At 31.5% G+C, this 25,101-nt stretch overlaps 1 protein-coding gene across 1 annotated transcript in view; it reads right to left on the reverse strand.

Moving 5' to 3' along the window:
* LOC126879017 (trypsin alpha-like) overlaps window positions 1-25,101 on the reverse strand; it is a 136,262-nt gene that overhangs the window by 43,555 nt on the left and 67,606 nt on the right. The window contains exons 4-5 of the mRNA XM_050641897.1: window positions 22,460-22,573; window positions 14,678-14,794 (exon numbers count right to left, since the gene is read on the reverse strand). Coding sequence (XP_050497854.1) covers window positions 14,678-14,794; window positions 22,460-22,573 — 231 coding nt within the window. The remainder of the gene's footprint in view (window positions 1-14,677; window positions 14,795-22,459; window positions 22,574-25,101) is intronic.

The following is a 25,101-nucleotide window of genomic DNA, read 5'->3' on the forward strand; positions in this document are numbered from 1 at the left end:
GCAATAACATAAGTCAGAAAAAAATGACGTTAGAACCATTCCACAGGTGTCAAATGAAAGAGCATGAGCTATATTTTTAACTTGGTTTAAAAAAAGCGAATAAAAATGCATTTATTAGTAATAAATAATTATGCAAAAGTATCGTAAATCTTTCCTTATAAACTTTTTATTTTGTTATATAAGAAATTATATATATTTATTACATTTTTTTATCAATTATGATATAAATAACATTACTTGGTAATTGTGCACTTAAAACAGGGTAAAAAAGTTAATTTTTTTGGAAAAAGTTATTCAAAAAGTTTATAAGGAAAGATTTACGATACTTTTTCAGAATTATTTATTACTAATAAATGCATTTTTTATTCGCTTTTTTTAAACTAAGTTGAAAATATAGCTCATGCTCTTCCATTTGCCATCTGTGGAATGGTTCTAACGTCATTTTTTTCTGACTTATGTTATTGCAAAAAATGCTCTCTGAGATAAACAATTCGAATAAAATTTAAAAAATTGAATGAATCGCTTTGAAATTTTTATCACATATTAAGCACCAAAGAACCCTCATTTGACAAAAATTTTAAACCTGTACACTAATTTTTACAACAGTTATTGCGAAAATAATTTTTTTTTGTAATTCCGACCTTTTTTCGCAATTATACTAACAATAAATTAGTACTTATATCAAACTTTGTAATATGCCATTTTAAAGCTTTCTCCATAATCTCAAAGATATTTGTACTCAAAAAATCATAAGTTTCACTGTTTTCCATTGATTTGAAAAAAAAAAGGGAAAAATGCCATTTTTTGACAGTTAATTGTTTATAAATAAAAATGGCCGCCAGATCCTACGCAGCAAATAGTTACAATTTGTTCCTATAGGTATTACTTCTCGAAAAAACTCTTCAGCACCCTGGCTGCTGAAGTGCCACGAACAGGGTATATTTTTGTCTTATTACCCTGGCCTAATAGTCGAGGCATTGAAGGATTGAAGTGTCGATTTTTTTGCAGTAAGACGGATTTTAATGCGGATTGGTGCGTTGGATTCGTGAGAATGTCAGGTAATTTTGTGAACTAATGTAATGAATAAGAAATCTCAAATTGCATTTGTGCATAAGAAAAATGCATTTCAAAAGGGCATTTTGAAATAGGCAGTTATTATCAATTTGCAACTAGGTAAATTTTCTTACTCGGGGGGTTTTTGGGGTAGCTGAAAACGAATATGAGGTCGGCGAGAGTGTGCAAACTACCTGGTGCCTGCAGCGGGTGTAATAAACGTCTTCCTCTAAAGTATTATGGTAATTTGTCAAATAATTGTCCCAAACCTGTAACTCGGGGGTTTTTGGGGTCGCTGAAAATAAATATGAGGTCGGCGAGAGTGTGCAAAGTACCTGTTTTTGTGGTAATCTATTTTCTTCGATGTAACTATAGTGATCGAAAAGGGTGGTATTTTTATTATAAATAAACATAAATTTTTATTATTATAATATATTTATGGTTAAAAAAGTTCATTATACAAAACTTATCGTAATTTATCTTTAAAATTCATTTTCTTCATCATTATCGCCTTCTTCTTCATTATTGCCTTCCTTTCTTGAGTCCAATGCAATATTTGTGCAATCAGAGCCTGCACAATTTTTGCAGGCTAAATTACAAACTAACCCATGCTTCCTGCACCCGCATGAGTTGCCGCAGTCTGACTTACAACTACAGAATATTGGTGGCTGAGTCATTCTAACTGGAATTAATACATAATTTTGTAATTCCCATCTCCAATCGGTTGGGTTCATGTTACTGTCCTCTTCATGCAGCCAAATTTGTGTTTGTAAATATACCCTTTTTAAATGCTGGGTAAATGTATCAACAGATGAAAGAATTTTTCCAATGACAATCTTTTTATTTTTGGCAATAGCCATTAAGTACATTCTGTATCGGTAAGCTTCAGCTAATTGGATATTACTCAGTTTAAACTGCTCAGGAATATTCGGTTTCCTGAAACTTATCGGGGCATTGTACATAGCCATAAGAAGTTGGCAGCCGTGGTCAATAATTTCATTAAGGGGTACAACATACAGTAAACCAAATGTGCTTGAGAGTCTGGCAAAACCTCTGGAATAGAACAAACTCAAAACTCCATAATATTCAACCCAGAATACCTGCCTTAAAAATACCAGCACTTTATAGAAGGGACAAAGTTTTCATGAGAAGACTAAGAATTGGACATTGCCGTCTTACACATGATTACCTGATGAACCAGGGAAATCCTCCTTGGTGTCATACCTGCAACACTCGTGTCACCGTCAAATACATACTAGTTGAGTGCCAGCTATACACGAACACCCGAAGACAACATAAACTGGATGAAGACCAAACCACCACTCTTAGTGATAATAGTAACTTTAATAATGTGATAATGTTTCTCAAAAACTCTCGGTTATACTACGCCATATAAATGTTGTTTTTTTATCATTTTGCTTATATTGTAATTTCTTAATTTAAATTCTTAATTTTCTTAATTCTTGTAATTTAAACATATGGTAATGGTAAACCTTACTTTTGTAACCGTGTCAATGGCCTGCGTTGCTGAGAAACGTTAATTTAAAAAGAAATATGTTTTACACTTCTTTCTAATAAATTATTTAAATAACAGGAAAACAAAATAAGAAAAAAAAACGTGTTGTGTTTTGCTTACAGTGTAACCGTTATATTAGTGTATACAAACGTGTGAGAGAGAAAGGCAATAAATCCTACATGAAATTAGTCAAGAATGTATCAATACTGCCAACATAATTATAAGCGCCAAATTAAAAAAAATGGAGATCCTGAACAAAATAATCATGTTTTTTTATATCCTATGAAATTAGAATTTAATCGTTGCGATATTTATTTTCAGTGACCCCAAAGACCCCCGAGTAACAAGTTTGAGCCAATTATTTAACAAATTACCATAATAGTCCAGAGGAAGACGTTTATTACACCTTCTGCAGGCACCAGGTAGTTTGCACATTCTCGCCGACCTCATATTCATTTTCAGCGACCCCAAAAACCTCCGAGTAATGAGTTTAAGCCAATTATATGATAAATTACCACAATATTCCAGAGTAAGACGTTTATTACACCCGCTGCAGGCACCAGGTAGTTTGCATACTCTCGCCGACCTCATATTCGTTTTCAGCGACCTAAAAACCCCCGAGTAAGAAAATTTACCGAGTTGCAAATTTATAATAATTGCCTATTTCAAAATGCACTTTTAAAATGCATTTTTCTTATGCACAAATGCAATTTGAGATTTCTTATTCATTACATTAGTTCACAAAATTTCCTGACATTCTCACGAATCCAACGCACCAAACTGCATTAAATTAAAATCCGTCTTACTGCGCCAAAAATCGACAGTAAGGCCATTTTTTGTGCTTCAATGTCTCGACTATAATGAGTAAAAATGTTTATTTTCGCATAGATAAGTGTATAAGAGTGCGTTCAACTATTGTATTCTCCTTTTCATGAACATTTTTCAGTGCGTCACAAATTATAGAAAAAAAGGTAAGTCCGTGATAATACACATTTATGACATTTATTCTAACGTGACATTTTAGTTAAGTCTGACAGTTGTCAAATTTTATTTTCAATTTGGAATAAAACCAAATCAATTGTGTCTATTGCATTTATAAAATGGTATTTTCTTTCATTTGTATAGTCTTATAAATTGTACAGATTATATTGATAATAGTATTATTTTATTTAATAAATAATTATTTTTTGATTATGGCGCCATCTATCGACAACTATAATAATCACCAAACTAGAATAATTACCAAAGTATTCACAGACGTGCCTTTTTTTCTGTCACATACAATTTAATGCGTTAGAGAGAAATCGAAAAACTGTGACGCACTGAAAGATGATCATGAGAAAAAGAATACGTAAGTACTCTTTAAAATTATATAAAACGTCTAATAATATATAATAAAACGTCTATAATATTATATAAAAGTTATTTCACTGGAATTTATTATTTATCAGAAGTCAGTTTGATACAAAAAAAAACCCTAAACACGTTTTTTCGTTGTCTATAACGACATGATAAAATCACCTGCTGTAAGACAGCTCCGGATTTCAGGTTTTACTTCGTTTTGAATAAAAAAGAAAATATGTCAAATCCGTCTGCCGGGACTTCTGACTACAGAAGCGCCCAAATAGAAAACACTACTAAAACTTATTCTACCGCTTTGAGTGAACATCAATTCCCAAGGAAAGAACAAGCCATTGTATTCCCATCCATTGAAAACCTTAAATTTCAAGATTACCTGATTTCAGTTGATCGAGCCCAAAAATATCCTATTTTCCTCAAGGCTTTCTAACAACAGAGTGTGTATGTACCTTGCAAACAAAAATGTTGTTAAAAATTTCATGAATAATTTTGGAGGGTCTATAGAAATCAATAACCAAAAAGTCCAAGCACGCAAACTAATCACTCCAGCAGAAAGACTAATTCTGTCAAATGCTTGTCCCACCATTCCGCATGCTGTATTATTTCAAGAAATTGAAAAATTGGGCCTTCCACCCATGTCTCAAATGTGATTTCTCAAGATAAGTGCCGGTTTACCGGAATTCAACCACATTTATAGTTTTAGACGACAAATTTTTATCACATCACCGCTTGCCCTAATACCTGAATCCATATTAATGAATCATGATAACACCAACTATAGGATTTATTTTGCACAAGATTCCTTGATCTCTTTTTCATGTAAAAGGCCAGGCCATACCGCAGCAAATTGCAAAACAATTCAAGAATCAGTTTCTGAAAATCATAACCAAAACCCCCACTCCCAATCATCTGCGCAACCCACACCTTCCCAAATACTTTCAACCAACCCCTCAACAACTCCAACCTCACAACTAATTGTCACTATAGATACAACCCAGTTTACACAAAATAGCTCAAAACGCAGTTTGGATGACATTGTTACACCCCCTCTAGCGCAAGATGCTAATTCAGAAAACCCAAGTCTTGAGCCGTTTGTTAAACCTAATGATGCTCCAGCTAAAAACCAAAGAAAAGTAAGGGAAAGACATCAACTCACGTACTCATGGAACCGACCAAGGCATTCATCTCAGAACAAAACCCTTCATTTGTTTTTGATTTTAATCAAATATCCGACCTATTTGAAAATGTTTATGGTGCACAGGATCCAGTCAGCATTATAAAAAATTATACTAACGATTTTAAAGCTTTAGTGAAAATGCTAACAGCGATATACCCTTATTTCAAACAAAGATCCATTAAAGTTAGATGTACAAAAATTAGCAAGAAACTACTGAAACATTTACAGATGAGTTGCTCGGATACTGAGGCATCAGAGACTGAAAGTGAGTTTTCTCAAGAATCGAGTCATGAACTTCTGTAACAGTCCCAAATTTCAATGTTTATTTATTATACACGGGCTTCTCTTCAATTTTGAAGTTTAACTGTTTAACATCAACGGTTTTTACAATAACCTCCCGATACTCCAAATAACTCTGTCCAGATAGTTCATAATGCTCGACTGAATGAAACAATTACCATCTCCTAGATCCCATCCCATGTTGGAATTAAAGGAACTGAAGAGGCAGACAACGCTGCAGAAGAAATCGCAACTAGTGATAGTGCGGAGTGTACTGAAACATCTACGAGTGCGGACGTGAAAGCGACGGTAAAACGTAAAGTGCGGTATACATGGGAAGAAAAGTGGAAAGTGTCATCGGCCAAACTACGCGAAGTTAAAAAATCGATAAAACCCTGGCCAAAATTACCAACAAGTCGGAGAGACCAGGTAATATTAACGCGACTCCGACCGTGTCATACGCGATTAACTAATAGCCATGTGTTTTCCGACAAACAAGAACCAAAATCTGACAACTGTGAAGAAAAATTAACATTTTAAACTCTATTTAAACATACAAATGTAATTCAAATTATTGTTTGCTACTATTGTTTCGCTGATAGCCAATTTGTCTGATGCGATTTTGTTAATAAAAAAAAAACTCTCATAGAAAAGTGTACAGTATATAGATACAGTTTCTCGCGAGTTATTCCACATAATATCAGAAATAGCAGTACGAGGAACCGGCAGGCCTGCTTAAGATTCTGTAACGAGAACTTACGAAGTAGGAAAATCTTTCATACAGGTCCGTCTTTTTTAATGTTATTTTTTCAATTTTTCCTATTGTAATGGAGTCCATTTGTAAAGCTCACTGAGTTAGGAGTTTCGCATAATACAGATTTACATGTAGTGCATATAAACAACGATTTTAGTTGTTAACGGTGTTCAAAATTTATCTACTTGTTCCGCAGTAACAGTATATTATTAAAATTGCGTTATTGCTTTTCTCTTTTTCCGATTATTAGTTTTTATTGTATAGTATATAAATTATTGTAATCACTGAATACATAAATGGTGAAAAATAATCCTATTAATTAATTTAATGAATACTTTACGCGATTATACAAGTAACTGTTATCCAAGAATATTCAAAACCTGAAACAAATATCCAAATAGTCATCTCGTTCGTTGCTGACGACAACATGTCAACTAATATTTACATGTTGTGCATAGCTTATGCGAATAAACTTTAGTTTGTTGCTAGAAACTTTTATAAAAAAATAAAAATAAATATAGAGCTTTGTTTAATCACTTTAGAAAAGTTTTAATAAGTTTTCCACGAAAAAGGCTTCATTTTTTTTATTATTTCACGTTGAAATATTATAAACAATTTATAATTTGATGACTAAGAACGTACTTTTCATGAGCTACAACTTTTCTTTGGCTAGGTTTAGAGACTTCATGTATACACCATTTAATTGATTGGTTGACTTACCTGTTAAGGAGGGACAATCATAATTGTCCTATCTTACATTTCGAACATTTGTACTTATGGTAGTGGTCTCTTCGGGCCGCTGATCACAGTTTAAAGAAGCAGAAGAAGAAAACGAAGATTATTAAGCTTCTTGACAAGTGACGTCCGCGCATCACTGTTTTTTTTTATTTTATTTTTATCGCACAAGACATGGGTGGGTTCAAAAGAATCAATAGGGGGGGAGCGTACAAATGTTCGAAATGTAAGATAGGACAATTATGATTGTCCTTCCTTAACAGGTAAGTCAACCAATCAATTAATTGTCCTTCACATAACATTTCGAACATTTGTACTTATGGTAGGCTGTTGAAAGATTAAACAATATTGTGCGATAAATAAACAAAAGTACATTGCAATCCAAAAATGAATAGTACTTAGCAATTTTTTTTATTTTTTAGAAACTTTACACAAAATATATACATATGTATACCTAACTAACATATTAGAGCAATTATTAATTAAGATTCATGTTTATATTTTAATTATGTGAGATGTGTACCTTCAACCAGGTACAAATAAACATAATAAGAAAATTAATGTTCTTACTAATATTAGTAACCTACACATGTAATATAATTACAATTACATACAATTACATGGACTCACCAGACAATACGGTTTTGCAAAGAGTCCGTAATCTTTTGCTAGAGGTTTATTATAAAAAATATTGAATACTTGAGAATTTTCTGTCCATCTCGCCGTCTCTCTAATATCTTCTATAATCCAGTTCTAACTCCCGCTGAGGTAGATGCATGTCTGACACTATACACTTTAAAAATATTAGTATCTATATTTTTAATTTAAAAAAATGTTATATCCATCTACTCAACGCCTGGGTAGATGTTGGTTTATACGTCTCTTTTTTTTTTTTGTTTTTAGTTATAAATAAATTGTCTTCCGATTGAGGACGAATGTTTTAGAAATCTCTAAACACTCTCAACTGTGTTTTTTGTTTTAAGTAGGTTGATATTTGTTTATTTATTATTATTATTATTTTTTGGGGAAGTCTTTATCCTATGTTATATCAAAATGTCAATTTTATCTTGATCCATGAAAATATTCTGAATTTTTATTAGGTACAGGGTTTGCAACCTCTGAACTGAAGTGAGTGCAATCAACATTACAAGTTTGTAAGTAAGATCTTTCAGGGAAAGGCTTGTGAGACGAAATAATGTTTCTAAATAAAGTAATACTGGTAGAGGGTCCCAAGTTAATTAATATTTGGGCAATTAAGGTTTGAGGTTATATATACATTTGTAAAAAAATTAAAAAATGTTTTTATAATATTCTAGGATATCTTCTATCAACGCCAATGCAGCACTGTGAATGTTTATACGAGCTATAATTATAATCCTGTTCTACGATAGATTTAATAAAATTAAAATTTGATAATTCATAAGCAAAATGGTTATTATTTTATACTAAACCGTCACCATCTCTTGAAAACTGTATCATACAGATTTAGTGATTTGTTGTAATAGATGGGATGGAATCCTCAGGAATGCCTTTTCTTAAAAAGCTTGCCTGACAAGAATATGGAAACCCAAAGGATGTCCTGGATATAAAAGCCCAAAAAAAATTCTAGATTAAATTTTTATCAGGTCCATAATTATCTTTTTGGTTGTGTAAGGTGTGGTGGTCAAAGTTTGTGTACCAAGGCTGAAAAACATAAAATTTAAATCCATGCCAATCTAGAGTTAAGGCATTGGCTTTCTCTGATCCGGGGTCAGGGTTCAAAATTACATACCTTGCACATTTTTTTCTTAGGATATGTGGCAAACATATCGATTTCTGGGATAAGAAGCTGCTCAAAAATTATAGTAGCACAATTATCACTTAAAGAATACCTACTCTGTTTCTATTTTTAAAGATCTTGATTCCGAGTCAGGCAAAAGCATTTTTTTTACTGTTATAGATGCAAAAATAATTTTTAAATTCCTATTTTCACAGAATTATTAAACTTATCTGCAAATGTTGAGTACTGTACACTACCCATCTTGTTAATGCAAGACACAGCTGTTGCGTTATTTATTCCTAGCAAAATGTTACAATTCCTATATTCGTTGAAAAAGGATTTCAAGCCACTATATGCTGCTAGTAACTGAAGTACATTTATATGTAGTTGTTGTTCATGACTCCAAAAACCATGAGTTTTGTTATCAATGCAGCATACCCGCCATGCTAAAAGATATATGCATCGCAAAATATTTCAAGTACATAATTGGATTATTTTATATTTTGCTCACTAATTGGTATGTTATTTAACCACCAATTGTAATCGTTTTTAAGTATTTAGGTATGGTCATTTTAGTGTTATAACTATTAGTTTAAGAAAGAGGCTACCTTTCTTTTTTATTTATTTATATATTTTTTTTAGTATAATTTTCCAAATTTAACTTCCATAAATGGACGAACTGTTACAAACTGACCGATTAAGGCTGCAAATGATCTTATTTTACATGTACTTTTATTTTTGATGTTCTGAATACTATTAGATATTTTTTTTTGTCAGCAGGTGCAAAATATATCAGGTTCGAATCAAACGTAAAACCAAGAAAAGTTATATTTTGTGGGGGTGAAAGTATACTTTTCCTTTTTTTTTATTTATAGTAAATCCCAAGCAGAAAAACATAGAAAATGTTTAAACAATATTTTCTTTACATTTTAAATATGATTTTGAAATTGGTAAATGGTCCTCTAAAAAATTGACAAAAGTAAAGCTTCCTGTTATTAGATTATTTAGGGCTGGTTTTAAAGTTTTTGTAAATATAAAAGCCGAGATATTATTCAAACCAAACGGTAAACAGTTTAATTAATATAAAAAAGTTATACTTAAATTTTAAATATTTTTTAGAATTTTAATGAACAGGAATAGCAAAATAGACAACTTTTAAATCTATTTTTGCCATAACCCTTGAAAATGAGCTTGAGGACTGACCTATTATAGTCTTCCAGCTTAAAATATGTGGCTTCTATAAAGCAATTCAATTGTTTTAAATTCAAAACAAAATCTCTGATTTCCGTCTTTTTGGGCACAAAAAACTACGAAAAATAAATTGTCCTTTTGTATGTGAAGAAGGAGAAATAGTAATTTTTAATTACTTTTCAAGTAATTTTTTTTTGTCATACGACCAGTTTGGGTCTATGAGAACTTTTGGTGCTCTCTCTTCAGAGGGCGTTGTTTTAAATAAAATATTAAAACCTTAGACCCAACTTAAAACTTTCTTATCTGAAGTAATCCCTTTCCATATTTTAATACAGTTAGCCATATTACCCTATTAATTTTTATTGACCTTTAGTATGACATCCTGGTTGTTCTCATTTGCTTTTGGTACTGCTGTCTGTTCGATTGTTTGTATCTCGATGCTAGTAGAGGGTGATTTGAGTACTGACTTTGTCCAATTCTTGGTCTGCTCAAGGTTTGATCGAAGTTTAAACGCTGCTGATTAAGGTTGCTAGATTCTGAAAGAACTCTTGATGGATGCTGAGTGGAAACAGCAGCTTGGCTTTGTGGTACAGTCTTTGGATAAACAGTGGTCTTTTGTGGCTTCGTAATGACTTCGAGATGACTTAATAAAGCTGATTTTGTATCTTTGTTTAATATTTTTGACAAAACAAAACAAAAATTTATTGTAAGTACACTTACTAACTTTGTAATATTAAGGTAGACGATAAAAATCAATGCAGAATGTGCAAAAAGTAGTTAAATATATTTTATTCTATTCTAAACTTCTGGGCTACTATAAGTAACTCTGCGAAATAGGAGTAGCTCAAAATAAAGATTTTCTGGGCTACTAAAAAAAGTACCCTCTTCTAGTTTTATTGTTTGAGGACAAACCAAGCAAACATTTAATGTAAGTAGTAAACTTACTATCCTCGTAATATGAAATCTAGGCAAAATGTGCACAAAGTAGTTGAATAAATACATTTTATTGTATTCTAAACTTCTGGGCTACATTAAAGTACCTCGGAGAAATAGAAGCAGATAAAATAATCATAAAGATTGTCTGGGCTGCTAAAAAGTACCCTCTGCTGTAATTTTATTGTTTGAAGACAAACCAAACAAAAAACTTGGTGTAATTAAACTTGCTTGTAATCTTAAATCGAAGTAGAATTTACAAAAGTAGTGAAATAAATATAATTCTATTGTATTCCAAACTGCTGGGCTACTGTAAAAACACCTCTGAGAAATAGAAGCAGATAAAATGATCATAAAGATTGTCTAGGCTACTAAAAAATACCTCTGCTCTAGTTTTATTGTTTGAACACAAAACCAAACAAATAATTTAGTGCAAGTAAACTTGCTTGTAACGTGAAATCGAAGTAAAATTTACAAAAGCAGTTAAACTAATATATTTTGTTCTATTCTAAACTTCTAGACTACTGAAGAGTACCTCTGAAAAATAGAGGCAGGTCAAATAATCATAAAGATTTTTTGGGCTGCTTAAAAGCACCCCTGCTCTAATTTTATTGGTAAACCCTTTATTTTGTTCTATTTTAAACCTTTGGGCTAGAATTTTATTGTTAAACCCCTAATAATGTAGTCTGTATTACTTTGGGCTACCTTAAGGTATCCTTATTGACACAAACAATATAAATTTTTGCATAATATCATGTCTGTCGGACATTTTCCTACAAAATAAACATTAATAGGAAAACCAGTGCAGTGTGGCAACATAGCGCCTGTTACATCTCTGTGTGTTTTGACAAATACTATTGACGTTTTGAGTATTTCGAATAGGGAAGAAGGCGAGATATAGTAACTATGACAACAGAGAAAATATATTGATAACAACAAAAAAGGACCCCAAGTTTGAATTTGATTAAAATTGTCATTTCGTAAATATTAAATATTTATAGTTCGATCTATTCACACATAATTTAATTTATCTAACATGAAATGATTCAAAAATATCTTATAAATAACTTGGTCTTTTGGGATAAAACCCAAAAATATCATATAAATACCTTAACGCTACCAGTTTCTGTTGCAAATTTTCATATTTCCGCCTCTTTTGGGATACATAATTATTCTCTGATGACTTTTGTGGTATTTTAAACACTTTCTAATAATTTTTATAAAACTATTTGGAAAACACTTGTGATCAGTACACGCACAGAAAAAAAAAACAGTGATGCGCGGACGTCACTTGGCTGGAAGCTTAATAATCTTCTTTTCCTTCTTCTGCTTCTTTAAACTGTGATCAGCGGCCCGAAAAGACCACTACCATAAGTACAAATGTTCGAAATGTTATGTGAAGGACAATTTTTGTTTTGTTGTAAGCTACGTTTTTAATTTTTTTAAGCTACATTTTCTTTCGAGAAAATACTTACTTTTTGAGTTATTTGCGAAAAACCGCGTAAAAACGTGCTTTTTTTTGTTGAAAAATAAACATTTTCATTCGAAAATTACTCGAAAATTATTGACTTAATTAAAAAACTTTATCGAACAATAGTTGATTAGAATTGTTCAATTTATCCACTTCTGGACTTATTTTAAACTTATGTAAGTTTAAAAGTAAACCCCCAAGTAAAAGTAAGGAACGGCAGAAGTCCAACTTTGAAGTGGAGCGTAAGTAGAACCTAAATCCCCAAAATGGGGTGGATTTCACACCAAAGCAAAAGCAACCAACGGCACAAGACAAACATAAATCCAAATTTTCATGCAATTCAGAGTTGACCCTGAAGATTACAGGGCATCGCCGTATTTCACGTTCATTTACTGGGCTAAAAGTTGTCTTGAATGCTGGTTGAGTTGAGCTAAAACGTAAATTAAAAAAGAATGTGTGTGTACTTTGTACGCACGTAAGAAGTTATACTTCTATTATATGATTTCTAAAAATAAATATACTTTTTTGCACGATTGATCATTTTTGACTGTTTACCGTGACATATTTTACGTCAGTAGGTGACATTTACTAGCAACTCGACGGTAAGTAATCCAACTCGACGGTAAGTACTCCAACTCGACGGTAAGTAATTCACTTACCGTCGAGTTAAAAAATCTCTTAATTTTAATTTATTTTTTGAAAGAATAAAGAAAAACGGTGGATTTAATCATTGAATATTCTGCCCAGAGGCTTCCAGGAGCTTTCAACTGCATATGTCTTTGAACGAAATATGCCAATAGAGTCTTTTATATTATTGACAACTAAATAAAAACTCAATTCTCCATTGTTGTTATGCACCCTAGTTACTACCTAACAACCAAAGTATCTATCTTGATAAAATGAATGAAACTAGTCAATATGACGAAAATGTTTAATTTTATAATTTATAATGGTATCAATCGTGCAAAAAACGTTATAAGCATGTCGAACGTTAAGGGTAACCAATCTCAGACAATAATTGGAGTCGTCGCTCCGTTCCTCCTCCAAACAATTGTCTTCGATCGGTATAAAACCCTTACCGTTCTCCATACTTAATATACTATAAACAGTTTGTTTTAATTTTTTTTAAACACCAAACTAATTTTGTGCTTACCGATTTCAAAAAAATTAAAAAAGTATAGGATTCCACTGGATTCGAACTCACGACCTCTCGATCTCTGGCCGAATTAGTCGAGGCATTGAAGCACAAAAAAAGGCCTTACTCTCGATTTTTGGCGCAGTAAGATGGATTTTAATGCAGTTTGGTGCGTTGGATTCGTGAGAATGTTAGGAAATTTTGTGAACTATTGTAATGAATAAGAAATCTGAAATTGCATTTGTGCATAAGAAAAATTCATTTCAAAAGTGCATTTTGAAATAGGCAAGTATTATAAATTTGCAACCCGGTAAATAGTTGGGCAACATCCCGATTAATTATTTTAATTATTTTTAATCATTTATAAGTCCATATAATAATAGTCTAAGATGTCAATAACCATTAATAATAAACAAAAAATTTCCTTATGTGGGAATCGAACCAAGTACTAACAGGTCCGTAGCTAAATACACATACCGCTAATCTACGCAGACACTTGCTAGACAACGGCGATATTAGGTATAAACAAAACAAATTGGTAAGTAAAAATTGTAAAGAAAATTACTACATACTTAAATGTATTATAAAATTCATATATTCCTAAATTTTAGAAGAAACATTCGTAAATAGGTATTATTAATATCTATTAATGTTACTAAATGAAATATAAATATTTTGACGTTTCACAATTTGACAATTCACTTTTAACTGCAGTGCCTTAAAATTTTTAAAGCACCGTTGCTTTAAAGTAGCATTTTTAACGCTCCTATGGTGTGCTATAAATTGCATTTTTAACACGTTTGTAGAAAAATATATTTAAAAACACTAATATATTCTTTCCACACCTTTTCTGGACTGATAAATACATAAATTAAAACATTTAGTAACGAACTCCATACTGCCTGTGTGCGCAGATTACTAAAATTTCACCCTCAATGAAATCGCGCCTAAAGAAGTATAACTTCAAAAAGGCAGTATAACTATTAACTAACCTTTGTTGTTAATCTTCCCACAAATTTTAAAACTCAACAACCATACATAACCAAACCGTCAACCGTCCACACCACGTAGCTGTGCTACAGCTGCCATATTGGATAATTTTTGACATGTCATTTGAGCATCCAATCAGAACAAAGTTATAATGCGCATGCGCCCGGATCGTAGGTTTTAACATATAAAAATTCACCCTCATATCGCGCGTAAAGAAGTATAACTTCAAAAATCTGTAGGTTTTGCAATGTCTCTTTGATGACATCCGATATAATTAATTTACTTATTTCATTACCAATACATATAAAATTTGAATAAAATTTACCGGGCAACTTCCTGATCTGTCACTAGTAATAATTATTCTCTCATTCTCCGATTTCGATACCGTAACTTTGGCTTCCATCAAAGTCATTGTGGGTGTCCCAAAAAGGGAATTCCAAATCTAAAATTATTTATACATTAGAAAAACAGTTTTTATTAGAGATTAGGATTTTACGCAAAAAAGTAAACAAGTTTTTTTCTGATTTTTTTTCGATTTGCAATACATGGCGCTGTATTCACAGAAAATCATATACAGATTAGAAGTCTGCAAATTAATATTTTTATGATACTGAATACAATTTTTAAGAATGTTTTGTAGAATTAGAATCTGCAATAAAAAATGGGTGCTTATTTAAAATTTCAAAGTTGTTACTGCACCAGCACCAGGGAGTGGATGTGCAGGATCGTGTTTAGTGCCATTAGATAAATTTTTGAAACCACCGTCTCCATAATTTTCCTAGTAGGGGAGTGCATAGATTTACACTTCGCAAAAATTACAAACAGGATAGAACTTTTTGTAATTTCAATTTTTATTAAACAACATATCAAAAAGTTCTACTCGAGAAGTGGGTGCTTCATTTTTTATTAAACAAATGAACTACGAAATTAGATGTTTTTTTAAATAACTCCGAAAATATAAATTTTAGAAAAAACTGACTTGACCATTGAAAAATTCAGAAAATTTTACAAAAAAACCTTAAATAAAGAATTTTCTAAAATTAAATCTGTATCTTCTATAATTTTTTATTTATAACGTTAAAGTCACCCTTCTCACAAACGTTGGCGCACTGTAAACTAGCGTACGGCGAAGTGTACGGTTGAGTTATTTTAAGGTAATTCTTTAACTAATGGATCAAATGAAATTTTACAAATTGAACATGAAAGATGAATAATTAGGCTATCTTATGGTTATAATAGAAAGAAATAAAATGTATGGTCATAAGTACAGTGTGGGCGGAAAGTGAGCCTTACATGAATTTTGTTTATAAATGATTTAAAAATGTGTAACTAATACAATTTTTCTTATAAAACCCTCAATTTTGCACAACTTACCTCTCAAGCATCTTAATAAATGATGTTTCGTTCAAAAAAATCTCAAAAATTTAATTCAAATTATATGACGTCTCAAAAAATGTAATTTTTGAAATCTTCGTAGTTTTATAGAATTACCACCACTTTAAGACGGTATTACTCAAGTTTGAACAGATCTATTACAGTTTTATATGTGCTTTTTTTTAAAGCTTAGGATGTAATCTTTAAAACGCACTAAATTATTTTACTTTAGAAATGAAATAGACTATTTCTTTTTGAGAAAATTAAGAAAGATAACAAAAATGTAATACAAAAACCGAAAATTACCATCTAAAAAAATGTTTATACAAAGTGATCAAAACTTTTTTCTGTAAAACTTACCCAAAATACATTTAATATTAAGCTTCAAAAATAATAAATAATCAGCAAAATTTTTTTTAGCTCTTATACAGTATGTCTGCGTAACTTGGAACCTATTGATAACTTTTTTATTATCAGTTTTACGAAAAAAAGTTATTCTTTATAAAATACTCTGCATCGTATATTATCTAAGACGCAATCATTAAATATCAAATTTAATTAATTTTATACGAGGTATGTCAAAAAAAAAGAATTTCACTCAAGAGTAAAGTACCGTTACATTTCACAATATCGAAAAGTGTTATTAAGAAAAGTTGTTTGGAATTAAAAAATTTGTTTTAGTGTTCAATTACATCCTTCTAATTAAAATATTGTGAATAATAAAGGCACTTAACCTCATGGATTGGCAACACGGCAGTCAAAACGAAAACAAATATTGTATTTACCGTCTGCAATAAACTCAATTTTTGAGAGTTGTAACGGGAAATAAGTTATTAAAAGTATCCAGTGAACAATATAAGACATTAAGTTAAGGTTAGTGATAATTAAAAACATTAAAATCGGTGAAATAACATCAAAATAGAACCAAGGACATACAAAAAGTAAGATTGCTAAAATTGTTAAGCCTGTTTAACAACAAAACGTAGACACGAAACTCTGGCCGATGAAATTGCGACGTTGCCGTTGTGAGTAGATTTTCCAGGTAACCACAGAAAATAACAACCGATAATAAATATACAAAATAAATACGGTAAACGCTGTCTTCTCTGCACTTTTGAGGTGGAAGACAGTGTTTGGCGCCGGAAAATGGAAAGGTATCTGGAAACTTTAGACAGTGATGACACACAGTCAGAAGGAGGGTCAAAAAGGAAGGACAGATATATGGATAACGAGGAAGATGATATTTTTAGAAAGAGCAAAAAGTTCTCGAGAACACCAACAAAAAATCAAGAGAAAAGAAATGAAGAAACAAAAATTGATCAATTATTAATAATGATGAGCCACCTCATCGATGACATTAAGGAAATAAAAAGAAATCAAAAAGAAAGCAAGGAAGCAATAGAAAAGCTCATTATAGAAAACAGAGCGCTGAGAAAAGAAAATGCGGAACTAAAACAAGAGAATATAGAAATCAAGGAGGAACTCAGAGAAATAACAAACCACATGGAAGTTATGGAAAAACACCGACGAATAAATAACGTAGTCATGAACGGTCTAAGGATAGACACATTTGAACAAGCAGGGTTAAAAGAAACAACTAACAATTTCATCAAACAACACTTAGGAGTAGAGGTTAAAATAAGGAATGCTCACAAGCTAGGAGAAAAAACATGCCTCATTGAATTAGAAAACCAGGAAGAAAAAAGAAAAATAATGGAAAAAAAGTATAAGTTAAAAGAAATAAGAGGCCTGAAGGTATATATTAACGAAGATGCAACCATAAGAGAACGAGAAATACAGAAAACAATTAGAAACATTGCTCAGGAAGAAAGAAACAAAGGAAATGAAGTCAAGATTGGAGTAAAAAAAATATGGGTAAACAACAACGAATGGAAGTGGAACGACAAAAAAGGAAAAATGATCAAAACAACATCAAAAAACTAGCAGACAATTGTACCATGGGAATAACGATGACGACACAAATACAGAAAAAGGATAACGATAATTCAAAAAAAAAGGACAAAAGAGAAAAACAATGAAAACCGGACAAAAACACAAGAGAACATGTCGAAAAGAACACTTACTTTTAGGAACATGGAATGTAAGAGGCACATATAGAGAAGGTAAACTTAAACATCTAGCGAGAGAAATCGAAAAGTTCCAATTTGACATAGTAGCCTTGCAGGAGACGAAACAGCTGGGAAATGATATATTAGAAATAGAAGATACAATGTTTTTTAATAGCGGCGGAAAGAATAGAACACTAGGCACAGGTTTTATGCTACGAAAAGAACTAAAGGAAGCAATAGTAGAATTCAAACCAATATCAGATCGAATATGTAGTATCAGGATCAAGGGAAAATACCAAAAAATCACTCTCATAAATATTCACGCACCATCTGAAGAAAAAGATAATGATGTCAAAGAATCTTTTTACAGTGAACTAAATAGAACAATCGAAAGTATACCCAGATACGACATGAAAATTATTTTAGGCGACGCAAATGCCAAAATAGGGAAGGAAGAAGTATTTAGACCGACAATAGGAAAACATAGTAAACACAATGAAACTAATGAAAACAGACAGTTCCTCATAGATTTTGCAAGAGAAAAAAATATGATCATAATGAGCACATATTTCGAAAGAAAAGAAATACACAAGGAAAGATGGATATCGCCAGATAGAAAGACCAAAAACCAAATAGATCACGTGCTGATCGAAAAAGAAGAGCAGCAATGTATAAAGAAGATTAGAACATACAGAGGACCAGATGCCGACTCCGACCATTACATGGTGGGTATCAAAATGAAGCAACTGATACCTGAAAACAAAAACAAAATAAAAGAAAAGAAATGTATAAATAAACCAATTCGGTTTGCAACAAAAAAAGAGCAAGAAACATACAGAGAAACAATGGAAAGGGAACTAAAAAAGATACAAATAGAAGAACAAACGGAGAACAACTGGGAAATCATAAAGCAAGTAATGAACAAAGCAGCAAAAGAATGTAATAAACAAGAGATTAAAAAGAGGAAGGAGTGGTTCGACATAGAGTGCCAAAAAGAAATAGAACTAAGACAATCATTAAGGATGGAAATGATCAAGAAAGAAACAACAGAGACGCATGATAGATATATAGAACAAAGACAAAAAGTAAAGAGGTTGTTGAGAGAAAAGAAGAGAAAACACTTAGATAATAAGCTAAAAGAAATAGAAGAGAACTACAGAAATAAAGAAATAAAAAACCTGTATCAAGGTGCCAGAAACGAGAAAAGAGGATACCAAAATGAATCCATAGAAGCAGAGACAGAAAATGAACAGTTAGAAGACATAGAAGATAATCCACCGAGCAAAGAACAAATCGAGGAAATAATTAGAAATCTTAAAAACAACAAATGCCCTGGAAGCGATAACATAACAGCAGAGATGATGAAATATGGTGGAAAATTGTTGAATGATTGGATACACAAAATCATAAAAGATATATGGTTAAAAGAACGAATACCAGAGGACTGGAAGGAAGCAATTATCTGCCCATTACATAAAAAAGGCGACAAAACAGAATGCAGTAATTACAGAGGAATAGCTTTATTAAATACCGTATACAAAATCCTAGGAAAATCAATAAAAGACAAACTTGAAAAAGAAGCTGAAAATATAATAGGCGAATATCAGTGCGGATTTAGAAGAGGGAGAAGCACAACGGACCAAGTATTCGTAATCAGAGAATTACAAGCAGAAAGCTATGAACACAACCTACCAACGATAGCACTATTCATCGACTTCCAACAAGCATACGATAAAATAAAGAGGAAGAAATTAAAAGAGGCGCTTGAGGAATTGGGAGTTAGCAGAAAGCTACGTAACATGATACATCTCACTCTGAAGAATACAGAAAACAGAGTCAAAATAAACAATCAATCATCAGAAAAATTTATAGTAAACGAAGGATTAAGACCTCTGTCATCTTTACTCTTCAACTTATGCCTAGAAAAAATAATGCGAGAAGCAAAAATCAATAGAGAAGGACTCATATATCAAAGAAGACACCAAGTTTTGGCGTTTGCGGATGATGTGGTGTTACTGGCAAGAGGAAAAAAAGAGCTACAGGAGATGGTACAGAGAATAGTAAAAGCAGCGAAGAAAATGGGACTATATATAAATTCAACTAAAACAAAATGTATGGAGTGGACAGATGGTCAGTTTAGGAATGGTCAAAAGTTTAAAGTAGAAGTAGAAGAAGGAACATCATACGAATTCGAAATGGTAGAAAGATTTACATACCTAGGGGCAATAATATCACGTAAACCTATCATTAAAGAAGAAATACAAGCTAGAATAATGGCAGGCAATAGAAGTGTACATGCTCTTAATGTAATGTTGAAAAGCAAGTTTCTATCAAGAAGGGCAAAAGTACAGCTATACAAAACAACTATACAGCCAATAGTAACATACTGCAGTGAGACATGGACAATGACAAAAAATGAACAAAATTTACTGGAGATCTGGGAAAGGAAAATACTAAGGAAGATATATGGAGGAAAAATAAGGGACGGTTTATGGATAAGAAGATCAAATGATGAGTTAAAGCAATTATACAACCAACCTAATATAATAGGAGTGATAAAGGCTCAGAGACTTAGATGGCGAGGTCACATTGAAAGGATGCCAAACACGAGGACTCCAAAAAAGGTATTAAACTACACTATAACTTCAAGAAAGAGAAGAGGAAGGCCGAAAAATAGATGGAAGCAAGACGTCGAAAAAGATTTGGAAAGAATGGGGCTAGAGGGCCAAAAAAGAACAATGAGTGACAGGAAGGAATGGAGGAAAATCACATATCAAGCCAGAGAAGAGCTCAGCACATAAAGAAACGTGAAAATGAAGAAAGAAAAAAACAAACTTTTCAAGCCATGGGCCTCTAAGGCCTTTAGTGCTATTGTATATATAATTAAAATATTGTGAATAATAAAGGCACTTAACTCTTAAAAAAATTCATATTTTTTACATACCTCGTATACAATTAAAAAAATTTGATATCTGATGGTTGTATCTTAGAACTTAGACCAGGTGGAGCATTTTATGAAGAATAACTTTTTTTCATAAAAGTGATAATAAAATAGTTATCATAATTGTAATAAAATGATGATGAGTATCGGTAAATTGAGAAAAAAATGAATTTTTTTTTTTCGATTAGAATGATGTAATTGTATATTGAAATATAGTTTTTAACATCAGACAACTTTTCATAATAGCATTTTTTGATATTCTGGAATATAAAGGTACTTTACTCTTTAACGAAATTCATATTTTTGACATAACTCGTATAAAATTGATAAAATTTAATATCTGATAGTGGAGTTTTAGATTTTTGACTATCCAGAGCATTTTATGAAGAATAACTTTTATTCGTAAAATTGATAATAAAAAAGTTTTCCATGTGGTTCCTAACTACGCATACATACTGTATAAGAGCTTCTGTGTAAGAATCTTCAAATTGCAATACTATATTCGGATTCAGCATAATCAAAAACAAAATAGAAACATATTTGATCAAAGTAAAATGATGAATTTATCGATATTTTTAAAATTATACAAAACAATTGTTATTTTTTAAACAATTAATAAACAATAAGCGGCCAAATCTGCGAGTAGAACTTTTTACTTTAACATGCATATAAACTAACAAAAAAATAGCTTTTAGAAAAATATAAGCTTGTTTGAATTTTTCCGAAACAATGCATGTTTTCGTTCTAATTGCACTCCCCTATAGGGTGTCAGGTTAAATCGTTTGTTCGATTATAACGCTCCTTTCACACACTAAGAATTTGAAACGTGCGAGGGTTAGAACACACGGCTATTGGAACGTTCGGTGTAATGTGAAAGTTACCATGGGATTGCTCGAGCCACCATTGGAATGTCATCGTGCGTTCTAACGATCGCAAGTTCAAATTCTGAGTACGTGAAAGGAGCGTAACGCTAAGTATCTATCAGCAATTTGAAAAAAAAATGTTGACTCCTTCCCGCTCTAGGGGTCTGGCTGAGGTAGAGGTGTCATTCGATAGATTTTTGAGTTTTAGAAAACTTGGTTGGAAGTTGAATTTTTATATATAAAAAATTGTAAAAATTTTAAACAAAATCTAAACTTTCACAAAATACACATTTTTTTCACACACTATCTTGAATGGAGGCATTTTGTCAGGTGCCTTTTTTTAAGATGGCGGGTTTTTAACCCTATTATAATCAAAAAATGTTTCAATGTTTGTTTTGTGAGAGTCCCACGTGCTGTTCTAGATGTTTTTGAACCATTTTACAATTTTTTAAATAATTAAAAAATTCAACCTCCGACCAAGTTTTTAAAAACTAATAATGGAATTTTTTTTAATTATTCTCAATACAAAAAATGAGATCCTTTTCTTTATAGTGGTACTTAAACATTTGACCATAGCTCTGGAGATACGAAAGCGCTCAGCTTGGAATTAATAAGTTTTACACACTTCAAAAATACTGTTCTTTTCCGATTCATTCAGATGTTTTTCATTTTTTCGATATGGTCATCATGGCTGCGCAATCCGAGTGAATGGTAGGGATGTTGGTACATCAAATAAACTTTTTACAGCAGCCGTCTCTAAAGTCCGAATAGCTATGATAATTGCCGACCTCCGTCGCGGAGATGGCACTTAAAGAAGAAGAATATTTATAATACTAATATATACAGAGTAAGACATTTACCGTAGTTTGTCCCCAGCCAGCAATTGTAAGTGATGTCCCTTCTGATAATTTAGTAGTCTCTGGTGGTAGTTTTATGGGCTGAATTTTATTGGAAAACTTCACTTTTTCTGCTAACTAAAATTCATAAAAATTTAATGTAACATATTTATCATACATAACTCTACAGTATATTAATTTGTTGTATGAAGGAGTGGTTTTTAATAATACCACAGGAACAGGAAACGAAGTACTTAAAAGTTGTGAAATTACTGCCCGCTATTTTTCAACTGGCATATCTGGGGGAAGTGTCAATAGAAAAGACGTATCCTCTCGTGGAAATCGACATTTTTAGTGACATTTTTCATTTTTATCAGACGAAAAGTTCAACAGACAATTTTCTTAAAATCACTTGCTCTTTAAAATGAGAATTTCTAAATAAAAAATGTTTAAAAATGTTAATAAACAAAAAAGTTATTGCAAATTAAACCCGAAAGTAAGAATTTTTTGATTTCTTTATAATTATCGAAATAAATGTTGTTCTAAAGCGATTTATTTATACTATTTCACTTGGGAAATAAATCACATTATTAAATTAGAAATTCAATTTATTTGACATTTCGACTTCCACTTCGGAAATACTTAACAAAATACTGTATTGAAAGAGTTAATTTCGACCGAACTCACATAACGATTGCACCTCGTAAATTTGTTCGATTTTGTCGACAAGTTTCGCGGCGTTGAAAAAATTACTGGGAAAAAAAGAAACTGCTTTTAGTTGTGGAAAGCTTTCTCAACGTTTCCAATTTCATTGGCGACATACACCAAATAGAACAAAGCTGGTCTGGAGAACTAAATTATGAATATTATTTATCTCCAGTAAACTGTCATTTAAGTAATATTCGTGCGACAGACTTCCTTACTAAAATAGACCACCTTCAGTTTGTACAAAACAACTGGGGGAGTTATCAGAAATTATATACGGATGGTTAAAAAATGGAAGGAACAGTTGGATATGCTATATATTACCCACAAAAAAGTATAAAAATAAACAACAGATTACCTGATAAAATGACAATTTTCACAGCTGAACTCATTGCAATCAAAGAAGCATACAAAATATGTATTAATAAAAAAGAACTCAATTATGTTATATTTACAGACTGCCAAAGTATTGTAAAGAAATTGAAATATAATATACATAATTTTGCAGAAAATTATATCATAAGTGACATCATAGCAATAAACAGTGAAGCTTTGAAATCGGGCAAAAATATAATATTGTGCTGGATAAAAGCACACATTGGTATAAAAAAAACAAAGAAATAGTAGATGATCTGACTGAAAAAGCAACAACGAAGGAATCCGCTCTGCAAACCTATCAACTTCCTATAGGATACATAATTTCTATTATCAGATCTATCAAACGGACGAAATGGCAGGAACAATACAATAATTCAGACAAAGGAAATTATTACAAAAAAAATCCAGCCTACACTTCCCATCAAGACATGGTTTAATCAAGTTTCCAACAGAGGCTTTATCAAAACTATTTGTCGAATAAGAAATAATCACTGTCTGACTCCAGTCTACAAAAGAGAAATAGGACTTGTAGATAATGATGAATGTTTATGTGGAGAGCTAGCTACAACATATGCTGTTAGAATGTGCTTTACATTTTATTGAAATATCAAATTTCTATACCAATCTAGTTCAAGTTAATGTACAATTTCCTTTTAATCTTATATACCTTTTACAATCAAACAATCTAGATGTTTATAAAATTTTATACAACCATGTTAATTGTTTAAAATTAAAGCTCTGAAAAAAAATAAAAAAAATTATAAAAAAAATAATAATAAAATAAAATAAAAAGTTACTAAGAAGATCTAAACCTCCGAGAGGTTGAATCAGGTTTAGGTCTTAGCGTAGTAATAAAAATATACAAAAAAATACATAAAAAACAAAAGAAAAAAACTAAAAAAAATAAAAAATATAATGAAAAATATAATGAAAAATATAATAAAAAAAATTGTTAAAAAATATATATTAAAAAAATAAAAAGAAACAGAGGAAAAAAACTTAGTAGTAGTAATAGTTTTAAATTTAGATACTAAGCTTATATTTTGTAAAAGAGAGAATTCAAAACACACTGACTGGCCAGTTGGTTGCTTAAACCAGTACCAATAAAACATAAACACACACACACACACACACACACACACACACACACACACACACACACACACACACACACACACACACACACACACACACACACACACACACACACACACACTGTTGCTGGAACCGGATAGATGCAAGATCACGCGAATACTAGAAATGGTCAGAACATTCCAGAAGGAACCTATTCAATATATTAGCACGCTAATTTTTAGGAATAATAAGATAGTTATAGATAGAATTCTGAACTGTAAACTTGTAAATACATAGTAGTTACTAAGTCGGAGGTATATGAATTAGAACCGTGAGTTTTATTTTAACTGTAAGCTAGTTACAGTTGGTGTTAAGGGGATGGGTACGTATTTTCGGCTGCAATGCTATTTAAATGGAGATTCATTTTTTTCGAATCCTGAGAAAACTAATAGGTATTGTTGAAAAATTTAAACGCAGAATGAAAGATTACGTTATTAGCGAGGGCCGAA

Source organism: Diabrotica virgifera, chromosome 1, assembly GCF_917563875.1.
Source record: "Diabrotica virgifera virgifera chromosome 1, PGI_DIABVI_V3a".
NCBI lineage: Eukaryota > Metazoa > Arthropoda > Insecta > Coleoptera > Chrysomelidae > Diabrotica > Diabrotica virgifera.